This window comes from Nicotiana tomentosiformis, chromosome 5 (genome assembly GCF_000390325.3).
Source record: "Nicotiana tomentosiformis chromosome 5, ASM39032v3, whole genome shotgun sequence".
Lineage (NCBI taxonomy): Eukaryota > Viridiplantae > Streptophyta > Magnoliopsida > Solanales > Solanaceae > Nicotiana > Nicotiana tomentosiformis.
Window position 1 is genome coordinate 137,028,126 of NC_090816.1, and position 17,208 is coordinate 137,045,333.

The 17,208-nt window shown below is 40.3% G+C and overlaps 1 protein-coding gene across 1 annotated transcript; it reads left to right on the top strand.

Annotated features, from left to right (window-relative positions):
* Positions 1-4,565: 4,565 nt before the first annotated feature.
* On the top strand, positions 4,566-7,862 carry LOC104103501 (rho GDP-dissociation inhibitor 1-like). Its single transcript, XM_070176998.1, has 5 exons — positions 4,566-4,867; positions 5,417-5,478; positions 6,686-6,904; positions 7,025-7,149; positions 7,614-7,862. Exons 1-5 carry the CDS (start codon positions 4,566-4,568, stop codon positions 7,689-7,691), a joined length of 786 nt encoding a protein of 261 aa, XP_070033099.1. The 3' UTR covers positions 7,692-7,862.
* The last annotated feature ends 9,346 nt before the right edge of the window (positions 7,863-17,208 follow it).

Consider the following 17,208-nt stretch of genomic DNA (forward strand, 5'->3'; position numbering starts at 1 on the left):
GTGTGCAAAATTTGAAGTTATTCTGGATTGATTTGATGTATTTCGGCACAAGATATAAAATTTGAAAGTTCAAAGTCCATTAGGCTTGAATTGAGGTGTGATTCGTGATTTTAGCGTTGTTTGATGTCATTCGAGGCTTCGACTAAGTTCATATGATGTTTTAGGACTTGTTGGTATATTTGGTTGAGGTCTCGAGGGGCACGGGTGAGTTTCGGGGTGGTTTCAGACTATTTCTAGGCCATTTTTAATTGTTGGTTTCTGCCTACAGAGGTGTGCATCACGATTGATGCGTGGCTATAATTTCATAGTTTCGTACATTATGTGCCTTGCATTTTACATGCTTTAATGATAAATTATATTTTATTTGTGCATAATGGAGTCTATTTTATGTGTAGGTGAATTGGAGACGAAAGTAGAGCAAAAGGGATACTTAAACGTTGAAAGTGTGCTCGAGAACAGTGAAAAGGAGAGACCTGGCGAGGCCAACCAAATTCCAAGCGTTAGGCTGGCGACGCCAGGCCTCAGGCCAGGTTCAATCCGAGTTTTGAAGACTTAATTCGTTCCGGGTTTGACTAGGACTTGGCCTACACGTTTAGGGTTTCTTCTACATATATAAATAGACCTAAAAACACCACTTGGAGGTACTTTTGCAGCCAGAGGCAAGAAGAGCTGGTGGAATCGCCCCTTGGGAGTTAGAATCATCAATTTCTACATCTTTTCATCTTTACTCTGTATTTTAATTATGCAAAATATTTGGGATATTATTACTATGAGTATGAGTAGCTAAATTCCCATTCTAGGGTTTTGATGGAACCTATTGAAGGATGATTTTCTTGTTACGTTAATATAGATTTGTCGTAGTATTTTCTCTATTCGTTCAACTATATTATTCTTGTGGTTGATTGATGGGCCATCAATTAGTTGTGCCTATTTAGTATGTATTACTCGGGAGAGAGTGCATATTTAGGTAGTTTTTGAACAACATCACTCCTAAACATATATGAGGGATCAATACGGAGGTTTAAAGGTGGGATTAGGGATAACTAAACCTTGGTGCGATCTGAGTGAGTTGTACTTAATGACAGCTAGCGTAATTCGGGAGAATATGTCCAGTAAATTGTGGTAATTACTCAGGAGGGAGTTACGACAGTTAGAGTGTTCATGGTCGATAGAGAAGACTTAGGCAAATTTATAGGAAACGTAGCGGAAAGGATTCCGACAATAGAGGAAATCACAACCTTAGATCATTCCAATTCTTGTTTACAACCCGTTCGTAGTTAGTTGTTAATTATTACATTTTCATTACGTAATATTTAGTTAATAAAAACCCAATTTGCTACTTAAATATTTCTAAAAATTGATTGTGTGAATTTGTGCGATTCTAGTAGCTGTGTTTGATAGGTTAATTCCCTGTGGGATTCGACTTCGGACTTATTAGCCAAAATATATTTGCAACGACCGCTTAGTCCTTTCTATAAGTCATAGTTGGGCGTGATCAAATTTTGGCGTCGTTGCCAGGGAATTAACGGTGTTATTAATTACAGCTAAAAGAAGTGCTAGAATCATTATATGATTGGGCACAACCCACCGCCGACAATCTGGCAACCGCAATTGCAGTCCCTCAGATACAAGCAGAATCATTCCAAATCACAAATAACATGCTACATTTGTTGCAGAACAAGGGAGTGTTCTCAGGTTCACAAATTGAAGATCCTCAGCAGCACCTGAAGAATTTCCTGTCAATATGTTTAAACCCAAAGGCAACCTAACGTAACATTGGACGCAATAAAGTTTTTGTTGTTCCCATTCTCGCTGACAAGAGAAGCTCAGACTTGGCTTAATTCACTCCCCATAAATTCCATCACTACTTGGGAGGAATTAGTCAAGAAATTTTTGAACAAATTCTACCCACCAAATAAAACTACCCAACAGATTGATGATATATTGAGCTACAAGCAGAGACCAACAGAATCACTATATAGAAACGTGAGAGAGGTTCAAGGGCATCCTGGTTAAGTGTCCACATCATGGTATTCCAGATCAGATGTTGGGGCAGAGATTCTACATGGGACTGGCTGACAGCTTAAAGGCCAATGTTGATGCTTTAGCAGGTGGAGCATTTCTGAGTAAAACATTCGCAGAATGCAAGATCCTACTTGATAAGATGGCACAAAACTCAGGATAGATGACAAGAGCCTCCACGATCCCTCCGGTAGTTCACTCAGTGACTTTGGACCCAACCAACTCCATAGTTGAGAATGTGGCCACTCTAATGACACAAATGAGTATCCTCACCAAAACGATTGATGAATCAGGCCAGAAGCAGTAGGTTCACATAATTGACACAACTAATGGAGGCTTATGTATACCATGCATTAACCAACCATATGTTTGCTCATGGAGTGCGAAAGGTGACAACCAGCAATATCAGGAAGATATGAATTATGTAGCCAGCTATGGGGGACAGAGGCAAGGTGGTCAGAATTGGGGTCAACATAATCAACAATATAGACCAGCGCAACATCAGTACAATAACAACAACAATCTTGGAGCTATGCGACCACTGGGTCAAGTTACACCTTACCAAAGGCAACAGGGCTATATCCAGCAAAATCAGCTACTGACTTATCAACAACCTCAACAATAACAGATTATGAGACCAGATGGTGGGTTTACTAAACTTGAGGGAATGCTGGATAACAACAACAAAATGCTACAACAATTGATTGGGTCCACAGGAAAAATGCAACATAGGGTAGACTCGCATGAATCATCGATAAAAGGGTATTAAGATTCAATTAGGACAGATTTCTATGGCCCTAAACAATCATCCCCAAGGGACGTTACCTGTAGATACACAAGTCAATCTAAAAGAACAGGGCCAGAAACAGCTTATGATAGTGAGTTTACGTAATGGTAGAGACCTAGATCTGGAGCAAGAGATGGCTCGCGAAAGCCGGCCTACTAAAACACTTATGCCAGTACCCATCGAGATAGATGACTCAACAGGGTTAACAGAGGTGACGGTACAACATGCGCCAGCTGAAACAAGCAAAGAAAAAGAAGTCGAGAAGGAAACTGAGTCAGATCAAGAGAAGGCAGTAGAAACAGTGCCAGAGCAGGTTCAAAATCAAATCACAGGAAAGAACTGGCCTCCAGCACCCTTCCCCCAAAGATTAGCCAAATATAAAAAAGATGAGCAATATAAGAAATTCTTGGATATGTTGAAGCAAATTCAGGTAAACATTCCATTGATTGATGCCTTAAAGGAAATGCCTGGTTATGCAAAAATGATGAAGGACTTGATGTCTCGTAAGTTCGACTTTCAAGACTTGGCCACGGTTACACTGACTCAGACATATAGTGCTGTTGTGACAAGACCCATAGTTTAGAAGTTAGCTGATCCAGGGAGTTTTACAATCCCATGCACAATAGGAAACTATGCGTTTGCTAAGGCACTTTGTGATTTGGGGGAAAGCATAAACTTGATGCCCTTGGCTATCTACAAAAGGTTAGGCATTGGAAGAGCTAGACCCACGTCTATGTTATTACAGCTGGCCGACCGGACAGTGAAGAGGCCCTCTAGTATCCTTGATTATGTATTAGTACAGGTGGGGAAGTTTGATTTCTTAGCAGATTTTGTCATTTTAGACTGTCGGGTTGACGAGGAGATCCCCATAATTTTGGGAAGGCCATTCTTCGCCACTGGGAGAGCCCTAATTGATTGTGAAACTGGAGAGCTAAAGATGAGACTGAACGATGAAGAGATAACGTTTAATGTGCAGAAATCTATGCGGCGACCCAGTGAGTTTGCTACCTTCTCTCTAATAGAAGCTGTGGATGTGATCTTGGAGGAGGAAGATGAGACTCTGAACGTAAAAGACCCTCTAGTAGCATGCCTCATGAACTTAGAATAAATGAATGGTGAAAACTTGGCAGAGTGGGTTTTGGCCCTTGAAGGGTGAGGGTACTGGAAAAGAGAGCTCGAATTCAAGCCCTTTCACTTAGAAGAAAGAAAAACACCTCCAGCTAAGCCGTCAATTGAAGCGCCACCACAGTTGGAACTAAAACTGTTACCGTCTCACCTCAGGTACGCTTTCTTGGGACCTAAATCCACTTTACCTGTTATTATCTCATCCAGTTTGTTAGATGTGCAGGCAGAACAACTTTTGCAAGTGTTAATGGAATGCAAGACTGCAATTGGCTGGACCATTACAGATATTAGGGGGATCAGCCCGGCATTTTGTATGCATAAGATTCTACTGGAAGATGGGCACAAACCTTCCAGAGAACATCAAAGAAGGCTAAACCCCAACATGAAAGAAGTGGTGAAGAAAGAAGTGATCAAGTGGTTATATGCGGGAATCATCTTCCCAATCTCTGACAGTAAGTGGGTTAGCCCAGTTCAGTGTGTGCCAAAGAAGGGTGGAATGACTGTAGTGCCCAATGAGAATAATGAGTTGATCTCAACTCGTACAGTTACGGGTTGGCGAATTTGTATGGATTATAGAAAACTGAACACAGCCACCCGGAAAGACCATTTTCCTTGACCATTCATTGACTAAATGTTGGATAGACTGGCGGGGAGGTCTCACTTCTGCTTTTTGGATGGGTATTCGGGGTACAATCAGATTTTCATAGCCCCTGAGGATAGAGAGAAGACATCATTCACTTGTCTGTATGGCATCTTTGCCTTTCAAAGAATGTTATTTGGCTTATGCAATGCACCGGCCACCTTTCAGAGGTGTATGATAGCCATTTTCACTGACATGGTTGAAGATATTATGAAAGTCTTTATGGATGATTTCTCTGTGGTAGGGTATTCGTTCGAAGACTGTTTGCACAATTTAAGAAGAGTGTTGAAAAGGTGTGTGGAGACAAATTTAGTGTTGAACTAGGAGAAGTGCCATTTTATGGTACAAGAAGGTATAGTGCTGGGGCATCGAGTGTCCAGTAAGGGTATTGAGGTTGACCATGCTAAGGTTGAGGTGATCGAGAAGTTTCCACCGCCCACTTCAGTTAAGGCAGTAAGAAGTTTCCTCGGGCACGCCGGGTTCTACATGCGATTTATAAAGGATTTCTCTAAATTTGCTAACCCCTTATGTAAACTCCTTGAAAAGGATCATTCTTTTGTGTTTTCTGATGACTGCAGGTTAGCATTTGAGGAGCTGAAGAGGAGACTGGTGACTGCACCAATCATCGTTGCACCCAACTGGGAGCAACCATTTGAGTTCATGTGTGATGCGATTGGAGGGGTTAATTAATTGTCGATTCTTTTTTGTCTCTATATATTTCTGTATGTTATATACAAAAAAAATATATGATTTTTCTACACTTTTATGGCTACTAGATGTTTGCCCATTAAGTTTCTAAACTTTGCTCTCTATTAGAGGAAAGGAGAAAAAGAGTAAACAAGAAAAAATATTTCCACAATAAAGGAGCAGCTCCTTGGAAGTGTGGATATTAATGCTGTTGGAGGTATCAACATTTGCTCTGTTAAATTTCTTAAATTTCTGATTTTTTTTTTTTGAGGAAAGAGTAATGTGGATATGTATATTTTTGAAGCTTTGCTTTCCTCCTATTGGGGAGTTTTCATCCTGTTCTTTAATGAGCTCATGAAATTTGAAATCTTTTTGCTTTTCTTGCATCTGTTCCTGTAATAATTCTTTTTTCCCCTTGTGTTACTGCTTTTAGTTTGCAGAATACATGGTACAACTATTATCTGTCAAATTCTATGGATTAACTCAGAATGCATTTTGAAATTTTGTAGTAAATAACAAATCGATGTGGACTATTGGATATCTTTCACATTACTCTTCTGGAAACAAAGCCCAAAATTTTCTGTGGACGCCAAAATTAATCAGCGTTTAATTTGAAATAGAATGTGAAATTTTACCACAAAATTGGACCTGTTCCTATGTGAAGTTTCCAAATGCATCTAAAAAAAGAAAAAAGGGAAAAATTTCTTGGATCTTATTTCATGGGAATATCTTTAGTCAGATTGATCAGTTGGTACATGCTTATGTTGGGATATTTAGTAGAGATTTGCTTGGGCTTGAAAGAATTCCATGTTAATGAGATTGAGTATCAACAATAACAACAACAACAAACCCAGTGATTTCCCACCAATGGGGTCTGTGAAGGTATTATGAACGCAGCCTTACCCCTACCCTGGAAGGGCAGAGAGGCTGTTTCCGATGGACCCTCGGCCGGAGAGATTGAGTATCAACGAATCAAATAAACAGTTTGGTAGAGTCATCCAGGAAAACACCATTTTCCTTTTAATTCAAGGATTTCCATCTTAATTAACTTCATTGGTAAAGAATAGAAAATCACTAATAATCTACCTGATATGCAGAATGGGTTAAATGATTATTCATTTCTACTGCTAATACTATTCTCACGGTCATAGTACCAAATTCCAGTAATTTGCGTCGTAAGCCATTGTACTTCGGTTATGGTGAGTGAATACTTCCTTCTGTGTTGCTTTCATTTTCAAGATTACGTTAAGGTGAGGAACTCCAAAATTTTCTGTAATGCAATATGGAACTTCGCAATAGGGTCTTGTGGTTGGTAAAATCTTGATGACCCTTTAATTTATTTGAGAATCATTTCTGTTTCTGCGCCAAAAACCAAGGGTTTGATATAAATCTTGATAGTTTTCGTGACCTGTTGTACAATGTAGAATCCCTGGATCCAGAAGTGAAGATCTTGAGCCTTGAAATTAAGTCCCCTGGTAGATCTGATATTGTTCTCCCTATCCCTGCGGACGGAAATCCCAAGAGCCCATGGTTCGTCCTGAAAGAAGGGAGCAAATACAGCCTAAAGTTTACATTCCAGGTCAGCAATAACATAGTGACTGGTCTTAAATACACAAACACAGTTTGGAAAACCGGTATCAAAGGTACTATTCCGCCCCTTCACGTTTCCACCTCTATGTCAATATGTTAATTCTTAGGCCTAACTAGTTTATTCTTGATGTTTTTAACTAATGTATTTCCTTCTTTCACAAATGTTATTTTAGTGGACAGCACGAAACAAATGATCGGGGCATTCAGTCCTCAATTGGAGCCTTATACACATGAAATGCCAGAAGACACCACCCCTTCTGGTATTTTTGCGAGAGGATCTTACTCTGCTAGGACAAAGGTAATTTTTCTTTTTTCTATTTAATGCTCTTATCATATTCTTTATCTAACCATTCAGTACACATACTAATCCTATAAACGCCAGAAACTGAATTATGAAGCTTGTGCATGGCTTAGTTATGAGCGAATCTGCAAGCTTATCATGCATTGAATTTGGCGAATCTCATACAAGGGGACCACTTTTTGTTTCCCTTCATTCTTCTTTTATATTTTGTTTTCTACTAATTTAAAGTCTTCCAGTGAAGGACAAGTACATTAAAATACTAAATGAAGCAGAGTTATTCGGTTTACTAGAGTTTTGTACACAACATTTGCATTGTAACAATCACCCTAACTGAAATTTGTAGGTTGTCGGACGTTTTCACATGTATATCTTTTTGGCCCTTAGAAGATAAGGCGTCGCTAAAAAGTGCTTCTAAGCAATACCAAATTAAGTCCTTTTTCTTGTTTTTGCTTTGTATGCAGTTTCTTGATGATGATAACAAGTGCTATTTGGAGATCAACTATACATTTGAAATCAAGAAAGATTGGCAGGAAAAATGAATGACGTCATGACTTGAATTGTTGCCCCCCATACTAATCTTGTTTTCGTTCGTCACAATTATCTCAGTTTTTTTCTGCTAGTTTTACAGAAGAGAAAAAAGAGGGGGAAAGAGAGAGAACTACCTGCTACAATTGATTACATCAAATGATGAAAGAGGAGTGAATTTAGCAGTTGGGGTTCTTGTTTTGTTGAGTGTCTATTCAATAAAGTTTGAGCTTTTACATGTGACAGATTAACAAAAGGCTCTCTTTCTTCCTTTCTCTCAATCAAGTTTCATGTGCATATGTGTGATTGTATTTCTTTTTGAATGTTCTAAAACTGTGAAGATATCTTTTTCAAGAATCTAGAGATTTTGTTCATCTACATTTTTCTTAATTTTCTCATTATGATATTGCATCCTTTTACTTACCTTCCAACCAAAGTTTGTCAAAGTTATCTTCTTTGGCTACTTTTCTCTTTTGACTTTAGTCACTTGTTATTTTCTTTTGGCTACCTCAACCACTTCTGCCACTATCTTTTCCCATAATTTAACTTGACATTTATGCAATGGCATGATTGTTCATGATTTTTCTGGGTAAAAACCTATAAAAGAGTGTCATTTGTATGGTAACCAGACCCTTCTGGTTCTTATATTTACTTTTGTTGAGATAAGCCTCGTGTAAATGTATGGTAGACCTAAAAATACATGTCGAGTTCTACAATTATTTAAATGATGTGGACTAAGAGTTTTGAATGTTCCCCTCCAAGACCGTGTTCGAACCATGTCGCAGACAAAAGCCACTAGTCCTCAGGGATTAGTGGTAAGTGAGGAGGGTAGAAGGGTAAGCCCATTTTTGTCGAGCTTCGAACCGTGGGCCACTAGTCCTCAAGGATTTCTCGGTTATGAAAAAAATTATTCGTTTTCAGGGTTTTGGTCTAGTAGTAATAGCGAACGCGTGATGTGTAGGTTAGGCTCACAAAAAAACTTGGCTTTTAAACGGAGAATGGCAGTGGGATGAGCTAATATCTATCGAGTTCTGTATCGTACGCCGCTGACCCTTCAAGATTTTTGAATTATCTAAAAAAGTTTTAAATTTTTAAAATTTGAAACACTATGTTTTGACAAATACTTTTGAGGCAACCAAAAGATAAGAGTTTCAGAGTGAAATGGTTTAAAAAAAAAAAAAAAAAAGGCTTGAGGTTGATAGTTCACTACCAACAACCAAAGTAGAGACCACTTGATTTATTCAGAAGGGCAAGGAAATTCTTCCGTCCATATTTGTCCTTTTACTTTTCAAGTCCTTCAATCCAAACAACAATTAACTTAAAAACATGGTATTACAGTCAAACCTCTCTATAACAGTCTGGTTTGTTCCGAATATTTTTGGATGTTATAGCGAAATATTGTTATAGAGAACCTATATTTTAACATAACATAAACATTGATTCCGAAAAAGCTTGGCTTTTATAGAAAATTGTTGTTATATAAGGATATTGTTATAGAGAGATTTGACTGTACCATAAATAGATAAATCATGAGAAGTCCTTTTATTATGATAATAAATAATCAAAAGTCATTACTTTTTGGTCCTTCAAAGTTGTACCACCTGGTAAACATAGGAGTATTAACGAAGAGTAAGTGGTTCAAATGATTTATAGATCAACTTTTACTTATTTTGAAGTTAACTTTAAAATGATAGTATATTACAACTATTTTCTTTGATAACAAAAAAATAAAGAAACACTACATATAAATTAATGGAGAAATGTATACCATCAAAGGATGTGGTACAGTGGATGAGACTGCTCTTCCCTTAATCAGAGGTCTCGGGTTCGAGCTCTGGGTATGGAAAAATCATTGGTAGGGAGCGCTTTCCCTGGAATAGAGCCATACACAACGCAAATTCGGAGATAGTCGGGCTCCAATGCAGGTACCAGATACCAGGTGAAAAACCAAAAAAATAATAATGGAAAAATGTTTCTTCTTTCAGACATTTTCTGTGTCTAAGCAGAGTGATGTGTGGCTATAATTCATGGTTTAGCACATTATTCGCCTTGCATTTTATATGCTTTAATGATAAATTACACTTTATTTGCTCGTAATGAAGTCCATTTTATGTGTAGGTGAATTGGAGATGAAAGTAGAGCAAAAGGAATACTTAAAAGTCAAAAGCGTGCTCGGGAGCAGTTGAAAAGGAGAAGATGGCAAAGCCAGGCCTACACCAGGCGGTATACCTAGCGAAGCGAGGCCTAGAGCAGGCCTTATACCTGGCGACGCCAGGCTTGTAGCTGGCGAAGAGACCTGGTGAGGCGGGGCAGAAGGCGAGCTTGACCAGGCCTTATACCTGGCGACGCCAGGCCTGGGGCGAGGACCACCAGGCGTTAGGCCCCACGAGGCTAGGTCTGGGCGTGCACAGTCCGAGTTTTGAAGACTTATTTCATATTCGGGTTTGACTAGGACTTTGCTTACACATTTAGGTCTTTTCCTACATATATAAATAGACCTAAAAAGGCCACTTTTGATGGACTTTTGCAACCGGAGGCAAGAATAGCTTGTGGAATCACTCGTTGGGAGTTAGAATCATCGATTTCTACATCCTTTCATCTTTACTTTGTAATTGAATTATGCAAAATATTTTGAATATTGTTACTATGAGTATGAGTAGCTAAACTCCTAATCTAGGATTTTAATGGAACCTACTGAAGGATGATTTTCTTGTTACGTTAATATAAATTTGCCGCAGTATTTTTTCTATTTGTTCAACTATATTATTCATGTGGTTGATTGAAGAGCCCTCAATTAGTTGTGCCTATTTAGTATGTATTATTCGGGAGAGAGTGCATATTTAGGTAGTTGTTGAACAATATCACTCCTAACGTATATGAGGGATCAATACGAAGGGTTTAAAGGTGGGATTAGGGAAACGAAATCTTGGTACGATCTGAGTGAGTCGTACTTAATGCCAGCTAGCATAATTCGGGAGAATATGTCTAGTAAATTATGGTAATTACTCAGAAGAGAGTTACGACAGTCATAGTGCTCATGATCGATAGAGAAGACTTAGGCGAATTTATAGAAAACGTAGCAAAAAAGATTTCGACAATAGGGAAATCATAACCTTAGATCATTCCAATTCTTGATTACAAACCGTTTGTAGTTAGTTATTTATTATTGTATTTTTATTACGTAATATTTAGTTAATAAACATCTAAAGCGTTATTTAAATATTTTTGAAGATTGATTGTGTGAATTTATGCGAGTCAAGCAGTTGTGGTTGATAGGTTAATTTCCTGTGGGATTCGACTCCGGACTTATTAGTCAGGATATATTTGCGACGACCGTTTGTCCTTTTATAAGGCATAGTTGGGCGTGATCAAATTTTGGCATCGTTGTCGGGGAGTTAACGGTGTTATTAATTGCAACTAAAAGAAGTGCCGGAATTCTTAGTGTAGTCAATTTTCTTCATTCTAAATAAAATACATTAAAATTCTAACGTTTGTAGTCTTGGGTGTTACAGGTGCATGCCTAGGAACTCCTCAAGAACTGGTGAACTGCTCGGAGTGTTATCAGATCCTGAGAAAGTTTTCAAGGCAGTAAATCATGCAAACAAGAAAAGCAAACATCAAAAAACTTAACAGAACAAATCGAACCAGACATGGATGACGGAATAAAAAATCCAATCAACAACAGAAATAATGCGAATGAACCAAACAATCAGGGTGTGATGCCTCTTGTACCAGAAGCAGCATTATATGATTGGGCACAACCCACTGCCGACAATCTGGCAACCGCAATTGCAGTCCCTTAAATACAAACAGAATCATTTCAAATAACAAACAACATGCTACATTTGTTCCAGAACAAGGGACTGTTTTCAGGGTCACACATTGAAGATCCTCAGCAGCATCTGAAGAATTTTCTATCGATATGTGTCACGCAAAGGCAACCTAACGTGACACCGAATGCAATAAAACTGTTATTGTTCCCATTCTCGATGACAGGAGAAGCTCAGACTTGGCTTAATTCACTCCCCATAAACTCCATCACTACTTGGGAGGAATTAGTCAAGCAATTTTTGAACAAATTCTACCCACCCAATAAAACTGCACAACAGATTGGTGATATATTGAGCTATAGGCAGAGACCAACAGAATCACTACAAGAAACGTGGGATAGATTTAAGGGTATGCTGGTTAAGTGTCCACTTCATGGCATTCCGGATTAGATGTTGGGGCAGAGATTCTACATGGGACTAGCTGACGGCTTAAAAGCCAATGTTGATGCTTCAGCAGGTGGAGCATTTTTAAGTAAAACATTCGGAGAATGCAATATCCTACTTGATAAGATGGCCCAAAACTCAGGATGGATGAGAAGAGCCTCTACGGTCACTCCGGTAGTTCACTCAGTGGCTTTGGATCCAAACAACTCCAAACCTGAGAATATGGCCACTCTAATGACACAAATGAGTATCCTCACCAAGAAGATTGATGAATCAGGCCAGAAGCAGCATGTTCACATAATTGACGCAACTAATGGGGGCTTATGTATACCATGCATTAACCAACCATATGTTTGCTTGTGGAGTGCGGAAGGTGACAACCAGCACTATCAGAAGATATGAATTATGTAGCCAACTATGGGGGACAGAGGCAAGGTGGTCAGAATTGGGGTCAACAGAATCAACAATATAGACCAGCGTAACAGCAGTACAATAACAACAACAATCCTGGAGCTATGCGACCACTGGGTCAAGTTGTGCCTTACCAAAGGCAACAGGGTTATAACCAGCAAAATCAGCAGCTGACTTATCAACAACCTCAACAACAACAGATTATGAGACAAGATGATGGTTTTACTAAACTTAAGGGAATGCTGCAACAACTGATTGGGTCCACGGGAAAAATACAACAGAGAGTAGACTCACATGAATCAATGATAAAGGGTATTGAGATTCAATTAGGACAGATTTCTATGGCTCTAAACAATCGTCCCCAAGGGCCCGAAAGAATAGGGCCCGAAACAGCTTATGGCAGTGGGTCTACAAAATGGTAGAGACCTAGATCTGGAGCAAGAGATGGCTTGCGAAAGCCGGCCTACTGAAATACTTATGCCAGTACCCATTGAGATAGATGATTCAACAGGGTTGACAGAGGTGACGGTACAACATGCGCCAGCTGAAACAAGCAAAGAAAAAGAGGTCGCGAAGGAAACTGAGTCAGTGCAAGAGAAGGAAGTAGAAACAGTGCCAGAGCAAGTTCAAAATCAAATCACAGAAAAGAAGCGGCCTCCAGCACCCTTCCCTCAGAGATTGGCCAAATATAAAAAAGATGAGCAGTAGAGGAAATTCTTGGAGATGTTGAAACAAATTTAGGTTAACATTCCATTGATTGACGCTTTAAAGGAAATGCCTGGTTATGCAAAAATGATGAAGGACTTGATGTCTCGTATGTTCGACTTTCAAGACTTGGCCACGGTTACACTGACTCAGACATGTAGTGATGTTGTGACGAGACCCATAGCTGAGAAGTTATCTGATCCAGGGAGTTTCACAATCCCATGCACAATATGCAACTATGCGTTTGCTAAGGCACTTTGTGATTTAGGGGCAAGCATAAACTTGATGCCCTTGGATATCTACAAAAGGTTAGGCATTGGAAGAGCTAGACCCACGTCCATGTTACTATAGCTAGCTGATCGGACAGTGAAGAGGCCCTCTGGTATCCTTGATAATGTATTATTACAGGTTGGGAAGTTTGTGTTCCGAGCAGATTTTGTCATTCTAGACTGCCGGGTTGATGTGGAGATTCCCATAATTTTGGCAAAACCATTCTTGGCCACTGGGAGAGCTTTAATTGACTATGAGACTGGAGAGCTCAAAATGAGATTAATGATGAAGAAATAACATTCAACGTGCAAAAATCTATGCGGCGACCAAGTGAATTTCCTAACTGCTCTCTAATAGAAGCCGTGGATGTAATTTTGGAGGAGGAAGATAAAACCTTGAACGCTAAAGACCCTCTAGCAGCTTGTCTCATGAACTTAGATGAAGTAAATAGAGAGGATTTGGCGGAATGGGTGCTGGCTCTTGAAGGCCAAGGGTTTTGGAAAAGAGAGCTCGAATTTGGTCCTTTGCACTTAGAACAAAGAAAAAATCCTCCAGCTAAGCCATCGATAGAAGAGCCACCAAAGTTGGAGCTGAAGCTGCTACCACCTCACCTCAGGTATGCTTTCTTGGGACCTAACTCAACTTTACCTGTTATTATCTCATCTGGTTTGTTAGATATGCAGAAAGAACAACTTTTGCAGGTATTGAGTGAGTGCAAAACTGCAATTGGTTGGATCATCACAGACATTAAGGGTATCAGCCCGGCCTTCTGTATGCATAAGATTCTACTAGAAGATGGCCACAAACCTTCCAGAGAACATCAAAGAAGGCTGAACCCCAACATGAAGGAAGTTGTGAAAAAGGAATTGATAAAGTGGTTAGATGCGGGGATCATTTTCTCCATCTCCGACAGCAACTGGATCAGCCCAGTCCAATGTGTGCCTATGAAAGGTGGGATGATTGTAGTGCAAAACGAGAACAATGAGTTGATATCAACAAGAACAGTCACGGGATGGCGAATTTGTATGGTCTACAGAAGATTGAACAAGGCCACCCAAAAAGACCACTTTCCCTTGCCGTTCATTGATCAAATGCTAGATAGATTAGCTGGGAAGTCCCACTTTTGCTTTCTATATGGATACTCGGGGTATAATCAAATCTCCATTGCCCCGGAAGATAGAGAGAAAACATCATTCACCTATCCATATGGCGTCTACGCCTTTCGAAGGATGTTGTTCGGCCTATGCAATGCACCCGCCATATTTTAAAGGTGCATGATGACCATCTTCACTGATATGGTTGAGGACATCATGAAGGTCTTTATGGATGATTTCTCGGTAGTGGGAGACTCATTCGATGATTGCCTAAGGAATTTGAAAATAGTGCTGAAAAGATGTGTCGAGACGAATCTGGTACTCAACTGGGAAAAGTACCATTTTATGGTACTTGAAGGTATAGTCTTGGGTCACCTAGTGTCGAGTAAGGGCATTGAGGTAGATCGTGCCAAGGTTGATGTGATCAAAAAGCTTCCACCACCCACGTCCGTCAAAGCAATAAGAAGTTTCCTGGGCCACGCCGGCTTCTATAGAAGATTTATAAAAGATTTTTCCAAAAATTGCTAACCCCTTGTGTAAATTGCTTGAAAAGGATCACCCTTTGTGTTTTCTGATGATTGCAGGGTAGCTTTTAAGGAATTGAAGAAGAGGCTGGTGACAACACCTATCATAGTTGCACCTGACTGGGAGCAACTGTTTGAGCTGATGTGTGACGCAAGCGACTATGTTGTGGGAGCAGTGCTTGGACAGCGCAAAGACAAAGTCATACATCCAATATACTACGCTAGTAGAACTTTGAGTGGTGCCCAACTGAATTATATGGTGACCGAGAAGGAGATGCTAGTAGTGGTGTTCGCATTTGACAAATTCAGGTCATACCTGATAGGCTCTAAGGTAATTATTTATACTGACCATGCTGCTCTCAGGTAATTAATTGATAATAAGGATTCAACGCCGTGCCTGATTCGATGGGTGCTACTACTGCAAGAATTTGACTTGGAAATTCGTGACCGAAAGGGAACGGAGAACCAAGTGGCTGATCATTTGTCCAGGCTGGAAGGAGCCGGGAACAAGGTTGACGTGGAAGAGATTGTGGAGACCTTCCCGGATTAACAACTACTAGCCACGAGTCTTGAGGTAGCGCCATGGTATGAAGACATTTCAAACTACCTGGCAAGCGGTATTGTTCCCTATGACCTTTCCTCTGTTCAAAAGAAAAAGTTCTTTCGTGACTGCCGCATGTATTATTGGGATGAGCCTTATCTGTTCAGGATTTGTGCTGATAACATGATCCGGAGATGTATCCCCAAGATAGACCAATCTTTTATTTTGCAGGCTTGTCACGCGTCACCATATGGTGGCCATTTCCGGGGAGTAAGGACAGCTGCGAAAGTGCTGGAGTCGGGCTTCTACTGGCCGACATTGTTCAAAGATGCACACTTATGGGTGAAGGGTTGTGATGAATGCCAACGAACTAGGAATATTTCCTGCCAACATAAGATGCCTATGAACCCAATTCAGGAGGTAGAAGTGTTTGATGTATGGGGAATCGATTTCCTGGGGCCTTTCGTCAGCTCATACGGCAACAAGTACATACTCGTAGCTGTGGACTACGCGTCAAAATGGGTGGAGGCTGTAGCACTCCCTACAAATGATGCAAAGGGGGTAATTGGTTTTTTGGAAAGAATATATTCACCCGATTTGGCACTCCAAGGGCAATAATCAATGACGGAGGCACTCACTTTTGTAATCGAGCATTTGCAAAGTTGTTAGAAAAGTATGAGGTTCGCCATAAGGTTGCCACCCCATATAATCCACAAACGAGTGGGCAAGAGGAAGTCTCGAATAGAGAGATAAATAGCATTTTGACAAAGCCTGTGAATGCTACAAGAACAGATTGGGCGAGAAAATTAGATGATGCACTCTGGGCCTATCGTACCGCTTTCAAAACTCCGATTGGCATGTCACCATATAAATTGGTGTTTGGTAAGGCATGTCACTTACCGGTGGAGTTGAAGCATAGATCTTTGTGGGCATTGAGGCAGATGAATCTCGATATAGAAGCTGTGGGTACAAGTAGAGTCACAGAATTGCACGAGCTTGATGAGTTTCGTTACCATGCTTTTGAGAGCACAAGATTATACAAGGAGAGAATGAAAATGATGCATAATAAAAATATTCTTGAGTGGAGTTTTAAACCTGGAAATATGGTATTGCTATACAATTCAAGATTGAGATTATTTCCGGGTAAATTAAAGTCAAGATGGTCAGGACCTTTTAGTGTGGTAGAGATTCACCCGACCAGAGCCGTAGAGATTGCTGCAGCAAATGACTCTCGCATGTTTAGAGTCAATGGGCACAGGTTAAAACATTATTTGGGCATGGAAGATGTGAAAGTAGTGTCGGTGACTCATTTGCTCGAGCCACCAAGGTTAAGCGAGCCTTAAGTGCAATTATATGCATCGTGCCGCGACGTTAAATTAGGCGCTTCATGGGAGGTAACCCATTGTAATGTTATAATGTTGTATTCGTCGTGCCGCGACGTTAACTGAGGCTCCTATTGGGAGGCAACCCAATTCGTAGTTGATTTTTAGTGTAGTCAGAATTTTTCTTTTCGTTTTTAGGTGCTAACAAGTTTGCAGGTGATTTTGGGCGATACGAGCAGAGCTATAAGCGTCACATGAAGGAAACCGGGCGACGTAGCTCGCGCCGCGAGGGGTAAGGCCAGGTAGAGCTGGCGTTTGAGCTCGCGTCGCGAGAGGTGAGGCCAGGTACTTCGCGCGTCAGGCCTTGCGCAGCAAGCCTCCAGGCTCGCGTTTGAGATGGCGAGGCGAGGTATTACGCGAGGTTATGCACCAGGCGATGCCAGGTAAGTC

Bases quoted from the DNA above. Each gene is read 5' to 3' on its own strand.
- LOC104103501 (XM_070176998.1), top strand. From the start codon at position 4,566: ATGTTGGATAGACTGGCGGGGAGGTCTCACTTCTGCTTTTTGGATGGG. The intron at 4,868-5,416 runs GTGTGTGGAGAC...AGAGTAAACAAG, and splicing joins TTAAGAAGAGTGTTGAAAAG to AAAAAATATTTCCACAATAA. The intron at 6,905-7,024 runs GTACTATTCCGC...ATGTTATTTTAG, and splicing joins TTGGAAAACCGGTATCAAAG to TGGACAGCACGAAACAAATG.